The sequence below is a fragment of the Paramormyrops kingsleyae genome, chromosome 17, assembly GCF_048594095.1.
Source record: "Paramormyrops kingsleyae isolate MSU_618 chromosome 17, PKINGS_0.4, whole genome shotgun sequence".
NCBI lineage: Eukaryota > Metazoa > Chordata > Actinopteri > Osteoglossiformes > Mormyridae > Paramormyrops > Paramormyrops kingsleyae.
The window spans coordinates 18,881,262-18,901,943 of NC_132813.1; the positions used below are offsets into that span (position 1 = coordinate 18,881,262).

The 20,682-nt window shown below is 46.2% G+C and overlaps 1 protein-coding gene across 4 annotated transcripts; it reads right to left on the reverse strand.

Moving 5' to 3' along the window:
- Positions 1-1,840: 1,840 nt before the first annotated feature.
- nrgnb (neurogranin (protein kinase C substrate, RC3) b) lies at positions 1,841-20,643 on the reverse strand. 4 transcript variants are annotated; one of them, XM_023826152.2, is made up of 7 exons: positions 20,529-20,643; positions 19,901-20,064; positions 19,607-19,677; positions 19,435-19,493; positions 15,785-17,942; positions 7,511-7,703; positions 1,841-2,998 (listed from the first exon to the last, which is right to left on the reverse strand). In XM_023826152.2, the coding sequence occupies exons 2-7, from the start codon at positions 20,052-20,054 to the stop codon at positions 2,943-2,945; spliced, it is 2,691 nt and encodes an 896-aa protein (XP_023681920.1). In that variant the 5' UTR covers positions 20,055-20,064; positions 20,529-20,643; the 3' UTR covers positions 1,841-2,942. The 4 variants fall into 4 exon arrangements, with proteins under 4 accessions (XP_023681920.1, XP_023681921.1, XP_072557391.1 ...); XM_023826153.2 differs by having other exon boundaries at positions 7,557-7,742; XM_072701290.1 differs by having other exon boundaries at positions 7,511-7,742.
- Between the last annotated feature and the right edge of the window lie 39 nt (positions 20,644-20,682).

Here is a 20,682-nt window from a genome sequence, read left to right on the forward strand (position 1 = left end):
CTTTGTACCTGTGGAATTGCATTATACCAAATAAATCTGACTGCTTCTTTTATTCATTGAGTACTAGTGCCAAAGATAAACCGCTAACATAATTACATATATATTGCAGGCATTTTCTTATTCTCTGATTAATAGTGCTGGTTTTCTCCCAAATCTGCACCATAAGTGGGTTTTTCGGGCCTGCAGTCTTAGCAGTATAGTGGAGCGCACAGCAGTATATCGAGACAAGCTGAGATAGGGCTGCTACTGATGACAGCGTTGCCATGGGAAACTAGGGAAAATCCAATTGAAAAGTCCCATCTCTGGGATCCTGTGACAGCTTCCTTCTCTGCACGCAGTGACTCCACGATCGGACGTGTGTGGGTGCCGGGCTGCGGGGGCTACAGACTCTAAACTTCTAATCAGCTCAAATCCTGCTCCCTTTCCTTGGGGAGCGGGGGGGCTCATAGCTGCACTAGTGAGGAAATGGCACGATATCACTTTCACTGTTAACAGGCTCCGGCGAAATTATTTCAGACCGGTCTCTCTGTGCCGATCCCGTATTTGGCATTTTGTGGTGTATTACAGGAGGCTCTCGATGCTTCAGGAGGCAGTTGGGAACGGCGGTGTCGCATCTCAGGTCCTCTGTGCAGAGAAGCTGACATGATCTGTAAAAAAGTTTACCACTTACAAAGTGTCGAATTAAAATCAAAACATCGAAGTTCAGGCAATTGTATTATTCAGTGTGTCTGTGCGCGCTTTTTATTTAAGGGCCTCAATTAAAAAAATACTCATAGGAAATGCTGTCAAGGGGAAAGCAGCACGGAGATAATTACCGTATGGTTCAGTCTCAGAGTGATTTGCACTATGTAATTAAAACAGGACCCGTAAAAAAGTAATGCTTTATAGTTTGGGATCTTCCATAAATTAAAACAATATCTCGATAGTAATATTTGTTGTTTTGAAAGAAGTTGTAGCCTATCACAAGAGATACAGATGAATGTCATTATGGTACTATACACGGGGCACTTTTTAGAAGTTATTTTGTCTATGAGTAGGCCTTGCAGTAAGCTTCATATATATATATATATTTTACTTTGGTGATGTCAGGTCAAACCCCGATACCATAAATGGGCAAGTGCCCTCCACTGATTCATTGTTCAATGCCCAGCTGACACAATAATTACACAGCTGCTTACTCCAAAAGGACATTTTCGTAATACAAGCTGATGGCTGCTAGTATTAGGTACAGTGATGTGTAGCACTAGCTTCTCCTCAGCGTGAAGTTTGCATTTGACCAAAATAATTGTTCTTTATGCTTATGCTAGCCTGCCAGCTCCAATCCCCTACCCAGGTGTGACTGAGGACAGGAGCACGGCAGTGAGTAGCAGCATCCCGGGAGGTGGGGCGGGGGCTGTCCTTATGCTGCATTAGTCAGCGCTGTCCGTGCCAGTCAGCGAGAGATAGGGACCCATCACAAGACCCGACTGGTGCACTATAAGAAGTGATTTTAGCTTTCATTTACAATTGGAGCTTGGTGACCACTAGTAAACCCACCAGCTACATTAATCTTAAGTCACTTCAGTCAGAAATGCCAACAGAATAATAACCAATACATGCAATCCTTACATCTTCCATGACTGCTTTTCCAAGAGCATGAAGTCCACCCAGGGAACACTGTGCACAATGGGACACACTGGATGGGATGCCTGTCTATCGTGGGGTACATACGTACTCACTAAAGGGAATGTACAGGATCCTTATTCACCTAACCATGCCTATAGACTGGAGGGTAGGGGGCAGCATCCACTAAATTGTTAATCAGCCTCAATATCAGCAAGAAAGGATCCGATAAACTGGCAACAGTTTCCTTTTTATTTATTAATTTTTCAAACAGGTGTTAGTCCTTTAAAGAATGCAGCAGGTAAGAAAGTCCACCCAGGTTGAACGTGCAGCATGCCGACATATTGTTGTCTAACTGATTTGATACAATCGCTATCTCACCCATCTGCTTCAAGTAAAAGATGAGACCAAGGTTGAAGTTTCACATACAGAGTATGTTTTCTGGTGCCCATGAAAATCACAGAAGGAGCTCAAATTCTAATTCTCCGTAGACAGAACTAAACACTGGCTTACGAAACACTTTAATGTCGCATGCTCATGTTTTAGAAAAACAATATTCTTTACAGAACATAACTGAAAGAAAATGAAATTATCTGGCCTCCATATGCTTTCATCAGATGACTGTGTGACTACGTACTTACGCTTCGAAAGCCTCTTTCCTTTACACAAACAATACCCAACATTATCTAAAACAAATCTCTATAGTGCATGTGAGTAATATTAAATAATGAAGACAATAGCTAATTAAGATGACTGACAGGCTGCATTTGTGTGAACTTCTGGCCGATTGAGCTTATTAATGACAAACCTACTCACACATGGTGCCGTGACACAAAGTTGGTTCATCTGATGGGAACGGCTTTACAGGAATTTCACAAACGAGAACAAACTGATCAAAACCATAAAATGAAAAAAGTTACAGCAGATGCATAAGTAAGTGCAGGACTGAAAGTAAGTTGCAATCAAATAAAACATCTTTAAAAACAGTCAAACATTTCGGGGTTATTTTTCTTTTTTTTTTTTTGTTTTTTGCCCTCTCTGTAACTTTGCAAAAGCGCCTTCCTTAATATTCAGGCAGTACTTGGTCACCGAGGTCATTCGCCAAGATAAGAAAAAAACATGCTATAAAATGTTTTTTTTTTTTTTTTTTTTTTAGATCACAGACATCTATCCACACTGGACAGTAAGCAGTAAAGTGTGAGTATGTTCACAGATCGTACGACAAAGCCCAATCCCCCTTCCAACTCGGAGTTTCTTTATTTCGTACATGGAAAGCTATTTTAAGACAAGAGATCTGGTTATTGCAGTGGGTGTGCTAAGCTCCGCCGGGCTCCGGAACCTCACTGTTCTGGGGTGGAGGTGTCGTCTCCTTCTACTTCTTCTGATCCTGCTGCTCCTGCGAAGCACAAGAGCACAAGTTTATGTACAGGGCAGAAAATACATACAGAGCACATGCTTAGTGGACTCTGTGCCGCCGCTTTAGCAGAACTGCGGCTCCCCTGTTTACTGGGAATGCGAGGAAGGACTTTAAATGAACACCAAAGGAAAAGTGGTCTGAATCAATACATGTATCTTGATATTTGATGCACCTTCAAACTACTTATCTGGAACAGGATTGTGGGGGGCCTAGAGCCTATCCCAGGTGGCACAGGCCAGGCCATGGGGGGCCTAGAGCCTATCCCAGGTGGCACAGGCCAGGCCATGGGGGGCCTAGAGCCTATCCCAGGTGGCACAGGTCAGGCCATGGGGGCATAGAGCCTATCCCAGGTGGCACAGGCCAGGCCATGGGGGGCCTAGAGCCTATCCCAGGTGGCACAGGCCAGGCCATGGGGGGCCTAGAGCCTATCCCAGGTGGCACAGGCCAGGCCGTGGGGGGCCTAGAGCCTATCCCAGGCGGCACAGGCCAGGCCATGGGGGCATAGAGCCTATCCCAGGCGGCACAGGCCAGGCCATGGGGGGCCTAGAGCCTATCCCAGGCGGCACAGGCCAGGCCTTGGGGGGCCTAGAGCCTATCCCAGGCGGCACAGGCCAGGCCTTGGGGGGCCTAGAGCCTATCCCAGGCGGCACAGGCCAGGCCATGGGGGGCCTAGAGCCTATCCCAGGCGGCACAGGCCAGGCCGTGGGGGGCCTAGAGCCTATCCCAGGTGGCACACGCCAGGCCGTGGGGGGCCTAGAGCCTATCCCAAGTAGCATAGGTCATAAGGGGAGCAGGCCTAGGGCCTATCCCAGATAACATTTGGAGCCCATGGGACCGGGGAGCATTTCCTTGTACAGCGCAGAGGAAAGACGGGAACCCACAACCCTGGAGGCACCTGGGAAACAGTGCTAAACACTGAGCCACTGTGCTACCACACTATCTATTTGTGGCTGCTAGCCAGTCACACAGCCGAAGGTGTCTGAAGCAGCATTAGAGCCCAAGATGTCTATGGTTACTTCTCTGAGCCTGGGCTGAATTAGCTAATCAGCTTAGCCTCCTTCAAACTGTTTCATAGGGATCTACAGCCAAATTAGCACTCGCTCTAACTTTTTAATGGAGATCGAGAGCCAAATCAACACTCTCGCTAACATTTTCATGGGGATTTAGAGTTTTCCTTTTACCTGCAGGCACTTTTCACATTGTTTCACTAACAAAACGTGACTTTGGCCTGAACGTGTCTTATACGGGGTACCATCTTTTTACCTTGTCACGCTGATTCCTGTAGACGCACCTGGAGTTAAAAATAACACCCATGTTCCAAAGATGCTTAGCAACTAGGAACTGGGTTGGTGTTGCTAAGGAGAGGCCTAAATTGGGTTGCCAGTGGCTCGCCTTTCCCAAGGGTGGGGCCGCAGGCACTGACCAATCCAAAGACAGGAGTGGAATCCAGGTTAGGTGAAGATGGTGCACAAGCATGAAACTAGGAGGACGTGTTGAGCTTCCGCCCTACTTTCAGCTGCAGGTCAGGAGGCAGTCTGAGAAAGGCTCTCAGTGGGCCCCTTCGCCATGGCCCCCTCGATGTACCATACTGGCTCCATCCCGCCTACCGTAACATCCATCCTGACAAACAAGCTTGTACGCCATGCGCCGTCCTCATGCAAAAGCAGAACACGGGCCTGATTTAGATGGAAACCGGTTCCAGAACGTTCTACGACCGACAACGCAACATCAAAACACTAGACGGGCCATGCTATTCACACAACACTATTGGTAGGACGTTTAGTTTATTGTTGCTATCTCTGAAAATCGTAATCTGGGCGTTTGTGAAGGACAGGTTTCATTTGGTTAATTATCCCAAAGGTGCCTTTTTTAAATCCAGATGTCTCGTGCATGAGGTTCTCCGGATGGCTCAGGGAGCTGGTGAGGCCCAGAGACAGTCGCTTCGGTATGTCCTTTGGATGCTCTCTACAATCGTCCGTCACATTCCCCTGATGCGCGCAGGCTGTTAGCCGGTAGCTAATGCCCTACCCAAAGGACGCTGGTCTTCAAAGAACTATTCAAAAGTACTTTATACTACTGCCATGTTATATGGAATTAATAGGGTCATGAAACTCAGTGAACTCTGTTTCTGTCAGACTCCCCGAGCAATGATACGGCTTATTCCTCAAGTTTTCAACCTGCATAATTACATCTGTAAAGTGTGATTTCTGGAAACGTAGACTTGTGAATAATAGAGCACAAGGGGACAATTTGACTGATATTCAGAATTAATACTGAATATTTAATTGAATCTATTTTCTGCAAGCAGCTCATAAAAGAAGCTGACATTTGGCGAACTCAAAGAGCACTCGGAAACAAGCATGCGTCCCATGTGGTCGTCAGCCTGATGCTCTCACATGCTGTCTTCGTCATTGCCTAGCAACAAGGTAGCGCCTTGGCACTGCTAGGAAACGGTTAACGCTGCTCCAGGTGCCATGGATGGTTCCCGGTTCCTTGAGGACAAACTCACGAGGCCCCTGCTGAGAAGGGCTGCAGCGCGGCGCATCGCTAGCTGAGCGGAAAGATGCCGCTCCATGGGGAGAGGCCAAGTGTGGGAAATGCCGAGTGGCACGCGAGCTGTTCTGTGGGCGTTGTGCCAGTAGGGGGCGACGTAGTTAAGGAGCTGGACTTGTAACAGAAAAGTCACAGGTTCAAGAGACAAGGAGCGGCCCCTGTTGTTGTACCCCTGAGTATGATTTTCTGCTTTAGTAAACATGCAGCTGCAAAAGATTAAAAGGGAAATTATGCAAAACGCAGGATAAAAGAGTCTATTTAGCAACTCAACAATGTAAACATGTTAGTCATCATGAAGCCTTTGTGTTGCCACACAACCAGCCCTGTGGATCAGGAATCTGATTCCCTACGCTCTCTCGTTCAGCGTGATCCATATTGATAATTACCAACGCCCCACAAATACCCACTGGCATCATTGACCAGGGCAGCCTCATTGCGCCCCCAGAGACATGTGACTGTACAGCGACATGGGCTCCACACAGGAGTGTTTTACTCTTTCAGGACATGCAGCAGGCCATAGGCATGTAGGAAACGAAACTCGTCTCAGAGCCGCAACCCTTTGAATCGTGAATAAATATGTCCCTTGGGAAAAAAAGTCTCACAACATCTGTCTTTTGGATAATCCACAAGGAGGTTCAGCCCATTTCAGCTACACGCCTCAGCTATTAAATTCAGAGACTGATATTTGCCAGACAGAAGCTAAACTGCTAAGCTGTAGCACCTATGTTAAAGATTAGCACTACAAACGGTGGGGTCATGCTGATAATCCCTATATACATCCCTGTAACATGTCTCTGTTTCCAGACTCTCTGTATTAAATACAACGGCGCTGCATAAACCCACAATCCCTCATTCCTGAGGCAGGTTTGCCTTTTTCAAACTTCGTATTCAACTTTTTGCATCTTTGTGCTAAAAAACTGCTTAACAGCGCTGTGATATTTTATAGATATATATGATGTTGAAGAGAAATGAAAAAAGTAGATGTGAAACAGCTTCAGCGCGGACACCCTGTGTGCTCTGTACTGGTGTATTCTGGCAAGCTCGATTATACACCACTTGGTTTATGCACAAATTAAACTGGGTTGATTCTAGCCCAAGAATATTAAATGATGTTATATTTAGACAGCATTGAGCTGAGGCTAGTAGAAAAACATGGTATTTAAGAATCAGAAATGGATGAAAACAACCAGCTCCGAATCCGGGTTCCGATTCCCAGAAATATTTCAGATTTTGCACCGTGATTTTTCAGGTAGTGGTAGAATATGCTATGACTGGGACATGGTTGAAAGCCATGCTCACTTCTTTACCTCTCTTGCCTTTTATTTCCTGACCCTTCCTGGTCATGTGATCACACTCCTCATGATTTAAACAACAGCATTAGCGGTTACAAGCTATTCACCTCCCACAACCACATTGTTAAAGCTGAATTGCGACCCGCGTTTGTGAAACAGAAGATAACACTACAAATTGAACACTTAAAGCTCTCGGATCCAGATGAAGTCATTTAGATGATACATGAAGTTCCATTAAAAATGTATCTATCATCATAGCATGGGGGAAATGCTGGCTTCCTCAGAGAAGCTGAGTCAGATTCATGGCATGGACAAAAATGGCGTCACATCTGAAGTTGAAATCCCACAGCTATCGCAGAGGAAGATGTTTGGATTCTCTGTCCCGACGGCCGGCCTTGCCACTCCGCTCCATTTAATGGAGCCTGAGCATTCGCCCTGCGCTCCTTCAGATGTATCCCAGACGGCAAGCGTGCGTTGGCCCTACCAAGCAGATGTGCAGTCAGCATCTCGTTGTTTTGGGCCAAGGCGTGCTGCTTGTCTGTGCTAGAGCCAGTACTCACGCACCGGGTGGAGGAGGTGAGTCCCTCATGGGATGAGCTGGAATGGGTGACCCAGGTCCCGGCCTATGGGCGACGGGGCAACTGACCTGAATCCCTCCGGCGGCCGTTAAGCGCCTCCCCAGTGCTGCTCACCTCCTCCCTGGGCTTGTCGTCCTTCATCTTCTTCCGGGTCATGTGTCCTCGGAAGCCAGCCTGAATTTTGGCAGCTGCCTTGTTGGCCTCGGGGTCGTCCAGGGGAATGTCCATCACGTCCTCCTCCTGCGGTTGGTTGCACTCATCCTGGGGGCCACGTAAGAAGTCCACTGCAGTGATGCTCAACTGGAACCATGCAGGTTCAACAAAATAACTGACAACAGAAAGTATGATCATATCGCAAAACTGCTTCTCTTTACCACAATGGGCAGTTTACCATTTACTTACTGAAACCTTTGCAGCAGATAAACAGATCCAACTCAAACCACTAAGCGTATATATAGTAGCCTGGCCAAAGAGCATCAGACAGGACTGGTGGTGGAATCAGGGGCTACACAGTAGTCAATTATATCACTGCAATGAGCATTTATAATAATTTGCCTTTTGCCGTCGCCATGACAACAGCTTAGCAACAGTCCCGCGATGCAAATGTGTTTGAGCTCACAAAATCAAAACATAACAAAGGTCTTTGATTCATCCCAGTTTTAAATAGTTTGCCAGCCTTAAAAGGATGGCAAACAGAGGAAGCAGCACCGTCGATTGGGCCCGACTGATTTCTTCCAAATACGAAGGCGTGTAGGTTTGCTTCTGCCCTTCAGCCCAGACACTAAAGTTGCCATGGGAAGGCCGGGTCCCTTTTGTTGGACACTTCCTACCCGCCGAGTCCTCCAGAGGCCTTCCCATAATGCATGTCTAGGGCTGTTAATGAAGCAGCCCTAGGGGTGGATGGTGGCTTTCCGCTTGGATCCCTCGCTGGGACTGCATACCCCCCCCCCCCCCACACACACACACACACCCACACATGGAGTAGTAGCACATTTGCACATTTGGGAAATGTTTGGATATTATTAAGGCAAATAGCATCATTTACATTTACAATTAGTTGTTATAAACAATAACCTGTGTCACTCCGTTCATATTTGTCACAAGGTAAATTAAGTTTTACATAACGGGAGGCAAGGCTGGGGCTAGAGGAGCTGCTGCAGACCGGCATCCGACCCCGTCTCAGACCAAGGACTTAACCCAAACACACACACAGGTGGGGAACAACTACAGACGACCTTCAGGGGTCAAGATCATTTGTCTTACTGTTCAATCTGACAGGATAATACTGGAAATAATAACAAAGAACAAAAGGACAGCACCTTTGGATGCAGTGAGAATGGCGTGTGTGTTTGAGAGGTGCTAGTCCCACTGAGACCTGTTTCAAAGAGGTGGCACAGCACAAATACAGTCCCGCCCCTGGGACCAATGCCGGAAACTACCTACATTACCCCCCCCCCCCCCCCCCCCAAACCCCCCCATCAACAGCCGAGACGAAAGCACCATTTCCAATACTTATCCTAACTTTTAAAAAAGAATAAATATTAATTCAAATATTTCTTAAGTTGCATTTGCAATGTTCCTTTCCCTATGGATCCCACGTCTCTTACGTAAAGAGACGCGGTCCCTTTGGCAGCAGGCTGGCCTGCCACGCGGAGCCTACGGTCCCGCGTCATGTGGGAGTGTGACCACCCACCTCCAGGACGCAGGGAACGCTCCCTTTTCTTACTGATCAATGCGACGCCAAAGCTCTCCGTATCGTAGCGTGGCAGGCGGACACTGGCGCTGGCAGCATCTCGGCGCTAAATCCGACACAGATACGGGAGCTACTGTCCCCCCCCCCCCCCCCCCCAACTCGCCCCCCATCATGTAATCAGGGAGAAGGACCACCCAGTCAGTCATACGCTTACAAAGATGCTGCCATTAAAACGGAATATTTGTAGCCAAAAATACCATCACAATGCTCGTGTTGCATAATTTACATGTTTTGCTTATTATCCTTTGCGTGCTTTCCTCAACTTAAATATTTCACTAAACGAATAAGTCATTATTTTCTGGAATCTCTACCACAGGCGTTTAACCCAAGATCGCCTTTAAATATCTACTCGCAATGCCTGTATTCATATTTACATTCTTCACATCCGAACATAAGATACTTTAAGGCGCATTTTAAAAAGACACTGTACTGTTTGAACCTAAAGGATATTATTAATAATATTTAGACACAGGCCTCTCTAAGTTAAACTTTGTACCCCCAACGTGGATTCTTTATTTAAAAAAATAATAAATAAAGTATAAATAAACTCAGCTGGCACAGATACAGCGCGTGGGAGTCGTTACATAATTAAATTATTAACTGCATGTGATCCCTAAAGACACATTTGTAATCAGTGGTACTGGCAGCCCGGGACGATCGAGGAGATGCGAGTTCAACCGGTGGAGACGAGCGACCGCGTTTCGTTGCTCTGCCTCTCAGGTGCGGCCGGTGCTGATCGGTGCTTTTAAAGAACGAGTGATTATGCTATTTCCTAAAATGCTTATAACGACATTTCGAGGAACGGTACTAAAGTGTAGCAAAGAGGTGAAAGTGTAATTTTACTCACTCACTGCAGGTCGGAAAAGCCAGCCCACAGAGGGAGAGTGCTAGACTATATTTTAAATAGGAGTACCTTGCATCTACCTATATAACATTTACTTTAGGTTATCAAACATAAAATAACACAACTGCAGGAATATAACTTCATATTACCAAAATCGGTTTTGTTGTTTATGATAAATTGTACAATAAATGTTTTAGTACTTACAATCGGGCAATCCATGGCGAAAGGTGCAATCGTTCACAATCTACGGGTTATTCTACTTCTTCTAGGGGGCTTTCTGCTACCACCAAAGCTATTCGGACCGTATTGCTTGGGAAAAAAGTCTTATCAACACAGCATACCTCCAAGTGAAAAAAATATATACAAGCACTGTCTCTGCCTCCCCCTCAAATTATCGCTTCTCTCTCTCTCTCTCTCTCTCTCTCTCTCTCACACACACACACACACACACGCACACACACTCTCTCTCTCTCTTTCCGTGTTGCACACACGCAGTACATCACTACTGTTGTGTATGGTATTGCCTTTGGATAATCGATTACTGATTGCGATAAAATTCCCCTTGACCATCAGTACCTAGTTCTTAAAGTGACACCGATTGTTCAACGCTGTATCAGTGACTAACTCCAATGTCAAAAACGGCAGAATAAGCAGATTTTTTAGCAAAAGTAACTGGATCCACAGTTGGATACTATATAACCTCTGCTGCGAGCTGTCAACTTAATACTATGCGATCTTTTTCTATCGTGGACAAATAACCTTTATTTGCGTTAACACAGGCGAATAATATTTCATACAAAGAAACCCGGGATAACCTGGCGTGCCTGTGAATTTTTTGTGCTATCTTACAGTCTGGTTGCATTTTCTGAAATGGGTAAGAGGGCTGAGCTGCACGCGGTGCCCTGGATCTCGCCTTTGTGTCGATCTCGTGTGCTTCTCTCATTAACATTTCAGTCCTGCTGTACTTGTCCTCATCTCAAAACTTCCCGGAGCCTTTCAGAGTACAAAGACTTAAGGAAAACCTCAAAAGCACAGAGGAATCTTCTTAAATAGCAGAGTTGACAGGATAGGTCAAGAGTATGCAGTTCATATAAATCTACATAGCCTAATATACACAGAGTTTATATTGATAGAATATGAATCAATCACTTAGGCCAAGGTGAAATATTTTTCTATAAAATATATCTGGAAACAAGTTATATTAAGCATAATTGTTCTTACAGTACAGCTAGATCTGTAGGTGGGAATTAGACATAGCAAAACACCGTGGAGGTACTGACACTCCCATACGAACTACCTCCCTACACACACACACACACACTCTCTTTCTCTCTCTCTCTCTTTTCCACATATATAGCTGTGGAAAAACTTAAGAGACCACAGCACAATTTTTTGTTTCACTTATTTCTCAATTTATGTGTGTGCTTCTGTGAATAATATATACTTTTTGCAAACTGTAATCTAGTTCTTCTCTGTTTCTCATTAATGAAGGGATTCTTCCTTGCTTTATGGGACTTCAGTCCTACTTCTATGAGCCTGATATGATTTGTCCTACCAGTGCACTTCACACCTGCACTTAATGTTTCCCATTCCTACTGACGGTCACTTGATGTCATCCGACAATTCATGAGAAAAAGGTCGGATAAGTTAGTGACGTTTGAATGTCGATTCTGCTCTTTTCCTGGCTGGTTTCTGGTCATTCCCAGTGTCTCCTGCTTCACCTTATTCTTATGTACTGCTGTCTTAGAAATTTTGAACCTGGAAGCAACCTGCTGCTCAGCGTAGCCCTCTGCCAGCAGAACCATGATTAAACCTGGATTTTTAAATGCAAATTTGTTAAAATGGTGATGCAGTGGTTACCACTGTTACGGCACACCTCTGGGATCAGGGTTCGAGTCTCTGCCATGGCTCCATGTGTGTGGAGTTTGCATGTTCTCCCCATGTCGTCGTGGGGTTTCGTCTGGGTACTACGGTTTCCAGAAACATGCTGAGACTGACTGGAGTTGCCAAATTGCCAGTAGGTGTGCATGTGCGGGTGACTGGTGTGTGGGTGCCCTGTGATGGGTTGGCCCCCCACCCTAGGTTGTTCCCTGCCTTGCCTATCCCAGAGACTACAGCCGCTCTGCACCCCCCCCACAACCCTGGATAGGACAAGTGGTTTTAGAAAATGGATGGATGGATATAGACGCAGCACTGTGCTTAGGCTGTAAAAAGAAATGTTTAAAGCTATTTATCTGATGTGCTGTCTGATCATGCTCACACACACACACACACACACACACACACACACACACACACACTGTAGGCCTATATATATATTTAAAGCTACAGATTCAGTAACAGAGTCATTCTTAAATCAAAAAAGATAGTTTAGATCTGAAACCCACAATCTGTTCTTTGACACTCACATAACTGATCATGTCACCATCGCGTGATTGTCTGTGTCGCAATGAACCTGCCGCGTGTCTGTTCGAGTCCTTACAGGACTGTCATGTGACTGTCAGTGTTGTGATTACACTGCCAAGCAACACGTTTGATCTGCCTAGCTGATTTACATATCAGTCACTTTACAAGAAGCCTCTCCATCTTAAATCATTAATGGCATTTAATGAAAAATAGCAAGGTGTCAAAAAGATGTTTGTATTGGAAAGAAATTCCTGATCCTAACTTTGTAACGTTTTTATTCTTGGGTAACCCTGGATGACAACCTAGTGAAAACACCAGAACTGCCGTCAGGGGCCCCATCTATGATGAAGCCGCAACTAGATGAGAGAGGCGAAGGGCTGTACAGGACTAGTTGAGGTGTCTTCAACATTCCACCAGTCCACCTACACAGAGCCTAATGAGCACCAGGACCCAGCGTGATGCCAAGCCTCTCTGCAGCTCCCTGTTCTAACACCAGCACCTCAGCATCTTCCAGAGCCTTCTATAAGCATTCTGGGATTGCTTGATTAATATCCCCGCCCTCTCCAATAAGCGGCACGTCATAGAGTGCTGATCTCGGTCAGATTAGACTCCGATGTCTGTGATGGGTCCCTGAAAAATGTAACATGCCAAGCACACATTTCAACGGCAAGGGAACCTGTCAGAGAGGAGGCCTTACTCTCTATTATGCAAAAGGATGGGCGATCATCAAGGAAACCAGGCAAGAAGTGGACATGCGAATAGCAGAATAAATCCTCATATTCCCAAGGTATAAATTCAGAGACCAACCAGGCAATTGTCAGTAGCAGAGTGTCTCTCATTTGCACACACTCACAAGCTTGTAACTCTTCTAAGCCAACGCCAATTAAGGTTGAGTAATTAGAATTAATTTGACTGACAAACCGCACACGTGGCATGACATCACTGTTAATTTTTTTCCGACAACTATAAACCTCTCAAACATTGTAAAGTTTCTGGTATAAAACCGTTTTGGTGTGGCCATGCATTTCCATCCTGCCTGATGGGGCAGTGGGGGGGGTGGAGGGTGGGCTGGTGCTCTTCCCGTTGATGGATGATGTCCTTGGTCAAGAACTTGCAGAGAGCAACTCTCTGGGAGCACAGAAGCTACTTGGGGAAGCTGGCCCACATTGCAAAGCACCTCTGCAGTGGCACACGGGCAGCACATGGCAGGACATCTCCCCATACCAGGGAACGTCTGTCTACATGCCTTTGCTCAGACTTAATTGCATTCATACTGTATAATTAATCTAGTTTGCTGAGTGGGGGGGGGGGTCCAGATGAGACCTTTCTGCATTTGCCACACAGAGGACACAAAAGCAACATGTGGCATTATCCTATTTTCTCGTTGCTGTGCAGACGGCTTCAAACTGACTGAGCTCAGCTCCAAATGTGCGCCCCGCGTCCAAATATAGCCTTCCCCAGACAGCAGAGAAGCAGGCCATCTTAGTGGCCCCAGCGGAAAATGATTTTGGCCGGCCCCCTGTGCCCCTGTCCCCCATGGTCAAAAGCTGACGTGCCCACAAAGACTCTGCTCTTGAGTCCGGATCGAATTCAGGCCAGTACCCTGCACTGGTGGTGTCACACAGTGTCCTGCTTCCAGTGACGGGTCTGGAGGAAGTGGTGCACTGCAGTGGGGGGGGCAGCGGGGGGGGGGGGGGGGGGGATCAGCAGGAGGTGCAGTGCAGATTCTGGCTGGTATTACTATGCTGATGATGGGTCCAGCAGGGGGCGTAGTCACTAAAATGGTGGACATGAAGTATCAGTATGATGTATAAATATATTAAATGCAGGAACCATAGGTGCTGTAGGTCGCCTCAGAGATAAGAATGCAAATTTAATGTAATAATTAACTACTTCCTTCTTAATAAACCAAGCATATCAGTATCCACTATTTTCATAAAGAGACAATGGGCAGCTTGATATTTTAAATAGGGTGAAGAAGTGATCGAAACGTTACGTGCATAAACTGCAATGCTATACCTGTTCATAGCTAAATTCCCTCAGCTCAAAAAGAGGAATGTTTGAGAATGGCGCCAATTCCATCTACCTTAATCCCCACGCTGGAACCTCTGTACCAAATCCTTAACCAAAAATCAAAAGGGGCAGGTGGGAGTGGGGTGGTGAGCAGGTTTCCATGGCAATGCTCTCGAAAATGCTTTTCTCAGCTCTGGAAGGTACAAGCGGGGACACTGGGAACGGCCATGCTCCAGGCCACCAGGAGCAGCATGGAGCTCCAGTGTATTTCCCTCAGGAGACCTTGGTGCCTGGGAGGAGGCGTCCACGTTACCACACTGCATGCAAGAGTCTGCAATCGCCACATTACCACAAAATGCATCTACTTTGGTTCCCGTATTGGAAAAACTGCAAAAACATGGCCTCTGCCAGTCCTCTGCAGAAAAAAAAGCTGTCAGTAATCGTGGATACATTAGAAAGGGGTCCATCTGCTACCACACAAATGGAAGACGACGACTGTCTCAGGTGGACACAGATGTAGCAAAGGTCATTTCTATTTGCTACAGCTCTGGTATTACTGGTTTATCATTCCAAAAATAAGCACATATCTGACAGGAGACATACACTCCTGCATCCCAGTGCACTGTGGGAAGGTCAGCACCTCCTCCTCCTTCCACCACCAACCTAATTTTCGTCGGAGCGGGTACACTTGTGATCCATAAAGAACATTCCAGCAAAACCCAATTTCAGAATGTGTGACGTCAAGCAGAGATTCAAAAACAATATGTATTTTTTTTGTTAACTTTTGCGCCAGTTTCTTAATATGGTCTTGTTTTAAATGTAATTGAACTGCATTTTTCGGAAATAATTTCTAAACTGGAAACCTACTTATTTCTGAAGAATATTCATATATGTTTTTCTGCAATCACACCCCTAATTAGCTGGACTCCTGTGCATTTTATTTTTACTGAGCAATCTGGGACAGTCTACAAACATGGGTCCACATTCTTTTGGCTAACATGAAGGATAACCAGAGTCCTACTCTGGAGACAAGCTTAAGAAAGTGACAGACACATCACATCACGCAGGAAAAAAGCAGAAGTTGCCTTTAGGTCAATTGCATACTCATAACTGTGCTTCTCTTGAATGTGGTTTTGGTGAGAGATTCATCAGCACCGCTGTGGTCTGTCCTCGTGAGTGACACAAGACAGCTGGACCTATCACCTCATATCAACCCACCTTCGAGAGACAAGATGACCGATTTTTCGATTTGCAATTGGCTTAACCTCGCTGTGAGGCAGGCCAGCTATTTAGCAGCAGAGCTCTCACTACACATTAATGCTTTACCTTGTGGTCCTTTGCACTGTAGATGTTGGGGAGACCATTTGCTCGTTCCTCTGGGGCTTGTTCTTGGTTGCTTTCACTGGCACTCTTTTCGAGCCTAGGAGACAGGCATCCAGTTTCTTCTGGGACCAGGTTTTGCTCTGAGGGAGCATCATCCTGTGTGATCAGATGTTCTTCTGTCAACAGATATTTATCTGTGAGTGTGCATTCATCTGTGATCGAATGTCCCTCAGTGAGCAGGTGTTCACCCTTGGTCAGGTATTTGTCTGTGATTGGTTCATCCTCTGTGATCGAGTGCTCCTCTGTGAGTAGGTGTTCATCCTCAGTCAAGTATTTGTCTGTGATTGGTTGTTCCTCTGTAATTGAGTGCTCATCTGTGAGCAGAAGCTCATCCTCGGTCAGATATTTGTCTGCAATTGGTTGGTCCTCTGTGATCGAGTGCTCCTCTGTGAGTAGGTGTTCATCCTCAGTCAAGTATTTGTCTGTGATTGGTTGTTCCTCTGTAATCGAGTGCTGCTCTGTGAGCAGGTGTTTGTCCTTGGTCAGATATTTGTCTGCAATTGGTTGGTCCTCTGTAATCGAGTGCTCCTCAGTAAATAGGTGTTCATCCTCAGTCAGGTATTTGTCTGTGATTGGTTGTTCCTCTGTAATCGAGTGCTGCTCTGTGAGCAGGTGTTTGTCCTTGGTTAGGTATCTGTCTGCGATTGGTTGTTCCTCTGTAATCAAGTGCTCCTCTGTGAGCAGGTGTTCATCCTCGATCAGGTATCTGTCTGCGATTGGTTGTTCCTCTGTAATTGAGTGCTCTTCTGTGAGCAGATGCTCATCCTTGGTCAGGTATTTGTCTGTGATTGGTTGTTCCTCTGCAATCGAGTGCTCCTCTGTGAGCAGGTGTTCATCCTCAGTCAGGTATTTGTCTGAGATTGGTTGGTCCTGAGTAACTGAGTGCTCTCTGGTAAGTGTGTGTTCATCTGAGATAAGGTATTCTTCTGTGATTGGTTGGTCCACCGTAAGCAGGTGTTCCTCTGTGTCAGACTTTGGCTGTGGCCCCACCCTCTGCTCAGATGTATCTCCTTGTGGCTCCTCAGCTATGCCCTCATTCTCCTCCTTATCTTGTACTTGGAGATCTCCCACCGGGCTGCACTCCCTCCCATCTTCACATTCAGAACCTTCAACAAAAACATACTTGTTTATCTCAGCTCTGTAACTTTCAGTCCATCCATTCCCATACTTTCTCTCAATGTCAGGGCTGTCCGCTTCAAGTCTATCATCTCCCCCCACCCCAGGATGGACACTTAACTGGTAAGGCCCTTCATCAATGGCTACAGGCTCATTACCATATATCAATTCTGTGGTGTTAATTGTGAAAGACTGTTGTTTGACTCTCTCTTCATCTTCTCCAATGTTAGAGGACACTGAAGCACTTTGCAGACGCTCTTCTTTCATTTGACTCCCTGCCTGTATATCCAGGACACTCTCTCCTTCTGCGGGGGTGTAGCTTTCTAAAACGCCCTCCACTGTGTCTCCTTCCTCTGCCTTCTTTTTCTCTAACAGTGTATCCATGATATCTCCTGTCTCACTCAGGTCTATGTACTTTATCCTGTCCTCTTCTCCAGCTAGGTCTTCTCCCTTTTGAGAGAAATCCAGAGCCTCCTCAGCATGGTCTTTTAAATTAGGTATTTCATAGCAGGAACCAGAACTGAGGCCTCCCTTGGCTTCCTTTTCTGGCAGAACATCGTCAACATCAGCCCGCCATTCCTGGAGAAGATGCTCATATCCTCCTACAGCTTCCACATCCTCATCCTGAGCCTCAGACTTCTCTCTCTCAGTCAGCAGGGGCACAGCAACCATAACATCCAAGACATCACTTCCTATGGTGCCTCTATCCAGAGCCAGTGACCTGACCCCCTCCGGGTCTCTCAGCTCTTGAGCACATATGTCCACATTGGCCACACCGCCATAAGAGGCCTCGCGGGAGGGCTCATCCTCCAGTTCGACCCTGCTCACTGCTGCACCTGCGTCACCAAGGGCCCTCTCGCCAGCCCCATTTTCAGCACCTGACACCCCCTTGATTACGTCGAAGGTGGCACTTGACACCACTGACGTCTTGATGGGCACGACAGGTTCCGCTCTTCTGTTTCTGAGCGATCCAACCTCGTCAATTCTGTAGAAAATCAGGAGGAAAAGCTAGGGTAAACTTCGTGAGTTAACGTCTCATAAAAATAGCACATAAAAATACCATGGTACACACTGCATCTGTCCTCTAAGTGGACAGTGCTACAACACCTACATCTGCACATTAAGTTTGGCGTCCGTATCTCCATGGTCCCCTTTCTCACAAACGCACGGTATATTTTTCACATATTTAACACGTACCGGGATTCACGTCCTCGGCATGAAGTCCTCGGCGGAGTCTGAGCAACCACTCTGGCAAACTCATCTTAACAAGAGGTCTGTTAGCGCGCCGTGCTGCCAGTGACGGCTGCCAGCTCCGGGCTCCCACATACACGCGGTGTAATTAAAAACGGCCCGGCCTACACGTCTGCTCGCATTGCTGCTCTGCATATTCCTCCCAAACCCACTGCCTGAGCCTGGCCCTCCATCCACGGCTTATGCTCGCTATTAATACAGATCCATCTCTGGCATATTGAGCATCACGGCATGCTGCTTGCACGTTTCTCGTGAGCCCGTATTTAATCTGGGGCACTGGCATCTAACCACACCACTGCCATGCATATAAGCTTCACTCTTGGCCTGCACGCTACAGACCCTTCTACTTATGTTCAGCACCTATGCAGCTGCACCCCTGCAGCCTACGCCGGCGATTAGCAATAGCCTAAAAGGGTTTGAATGCATGCACACATGCGTGTTAAATGGGGTGAGCAGCCTGTTATTACGACCACCGCTTCTTGGTTAGAATCTTCAGAAAGCAGAGCCTCCTTTGAGAATGCCAGCCTGCAGGCTCATTATATACCACAGAGAGCAGTGGAAAGCCTGTCAAACAGATTTACTATATCAAGATCCCCGTGCTCCACACCTCACTTGGAGGCCCTCTTTTCATAGCGATGCCCTCACACTGTTGCCACATATGCTGCCCGCATCCTTATTAAAGGGGCAGAGAAGGACAAGGCTCAATGCCACATCCACCGCGTCCCGTGTATTGGGGATGCCCCCATCTGGCCACATGCAGTAATGACTCAAGCTGCCATCTTCTGTATCTGCCACAATGAGACCCACCTAGTTTTGGGAAAGTGGCTCTGAATAATGTAGCTCACTTAAACAATGATATGTTATGGGCTGAAGATGACATCAGTAATATATGTAAGAAGACGTTTATGTTGCAGGAATGAGTCCTGACAGTCCTGCTTGCCAAGTCTTGCACAAACAATGAGAAGAAATTTCCACACTATTACATCGTAAATATATAAAATGTGGAACTAGCACCCTCTAGCGTTATGGAAACTATATTACACAGAAACGACGTTAAATAAATACCGGACACCAAGTTGTCCGACACTGTGGAGTTTCTAATAATATATATGCGGAATAAAAACACTATTAAGTGTCTCTCTCTCTCCCCCTCCATTCTTTCGGATAGTGCTGCCCTCACCGAAAACTGATCCCGCCCAACTCTTACGTAGACCAGGCGGACTCACTCAGCGCCAGCTGTCACGGTCCCATGCTCTTCGCTGACACCACCCGGTCTCCGCTCCGTCTGTTTGGAAGAATGGGACGCAAGTGAAGGCGCCGTTTTACAAGAGCAGGCTGCTGCCACTTTTGGGGTTTGTTACCCCCGAAGTTTGACAAGGCGCCCCGGGTGATATTTACCTTAAATGAGTGATTGTTGTAGAATCTGTCTTCAAGCCTGGCAGCCCACTCAGCAGGATCCATCCCACTGTCTGTTACACACCGTGCATTTACTACATCAGCACAAATCCTGATACACTGTCCACTGTACGAAGCACAGTTGCTGAATTTTATAACGCAATACATACCCATAACAACAATGTAAGTGTTACTACTAAGCTACAAATACAATTAAACACACAGCATCTCCTATATCCGAGATATTCGAAGTGGAACCATATGGCTGTTTGGGGCTCATAACAAGCAGATCTGTACCGGCTCTTTTTTTCAGGAGGTCATTGAAATAGAGGGCAGCGAAGGTGGGTATGTCTTCGGGCTGGTCTCTCAGGATCTCTCTGGCCAGTCCCACCAGGAGGTTTCCGAAGCCTCGGGGGACGCGGAGGTGGGTGTTGGAAAAAGGCACGGACATCCCCTGATTCCTGGGGTCAGAGCGGAGACACGTCGCGAGGCTGCGTTAAAACGTTTACTTTCTAAACTTTTTCTGCAGCAACGTCCCAGTTTTATATTTAAAAATCTGAATAGCCACCTTCCCACGCTGCATGTGGCTATAGTGGTAGTTTACTGTCTTTATAGTTTTTCGGAACGTATAGCTACACAAATAAATTAAAACTAATAAACCTTGCTTGGTAACCAGCCGGAACAATTTTGCATTTGCAGGGTTTTATCAATTTACACATCATTATACGTAGTGTAGATTGATTAATTGCCGTCATCATTACTAGTATTAGTATTAACTATTTAGCTAACCGCAGAGCTGCCAGATAAAATGATTAAATCGATTGGCCTCCCAAAAGTTAATCCATTGTTAGGACGATATCTTAACGAGAGAAAAAAATACTATTACAAAACAGTGTAACTTGGAAAGTTAGAAAGTGTGACTTACCGTTTATTTCGTCCAGAACAAAAGTTGAGAAACGAGACGTTGTCAGCTGTTACCAGGCAACAGACCACGCGCAAGTGTTTACTACGGAAACCCGAATGGGTTAAACAAGCCTGGTTTAAAAGTCGATTCGAATAAAAATGTAACATTTTTATAG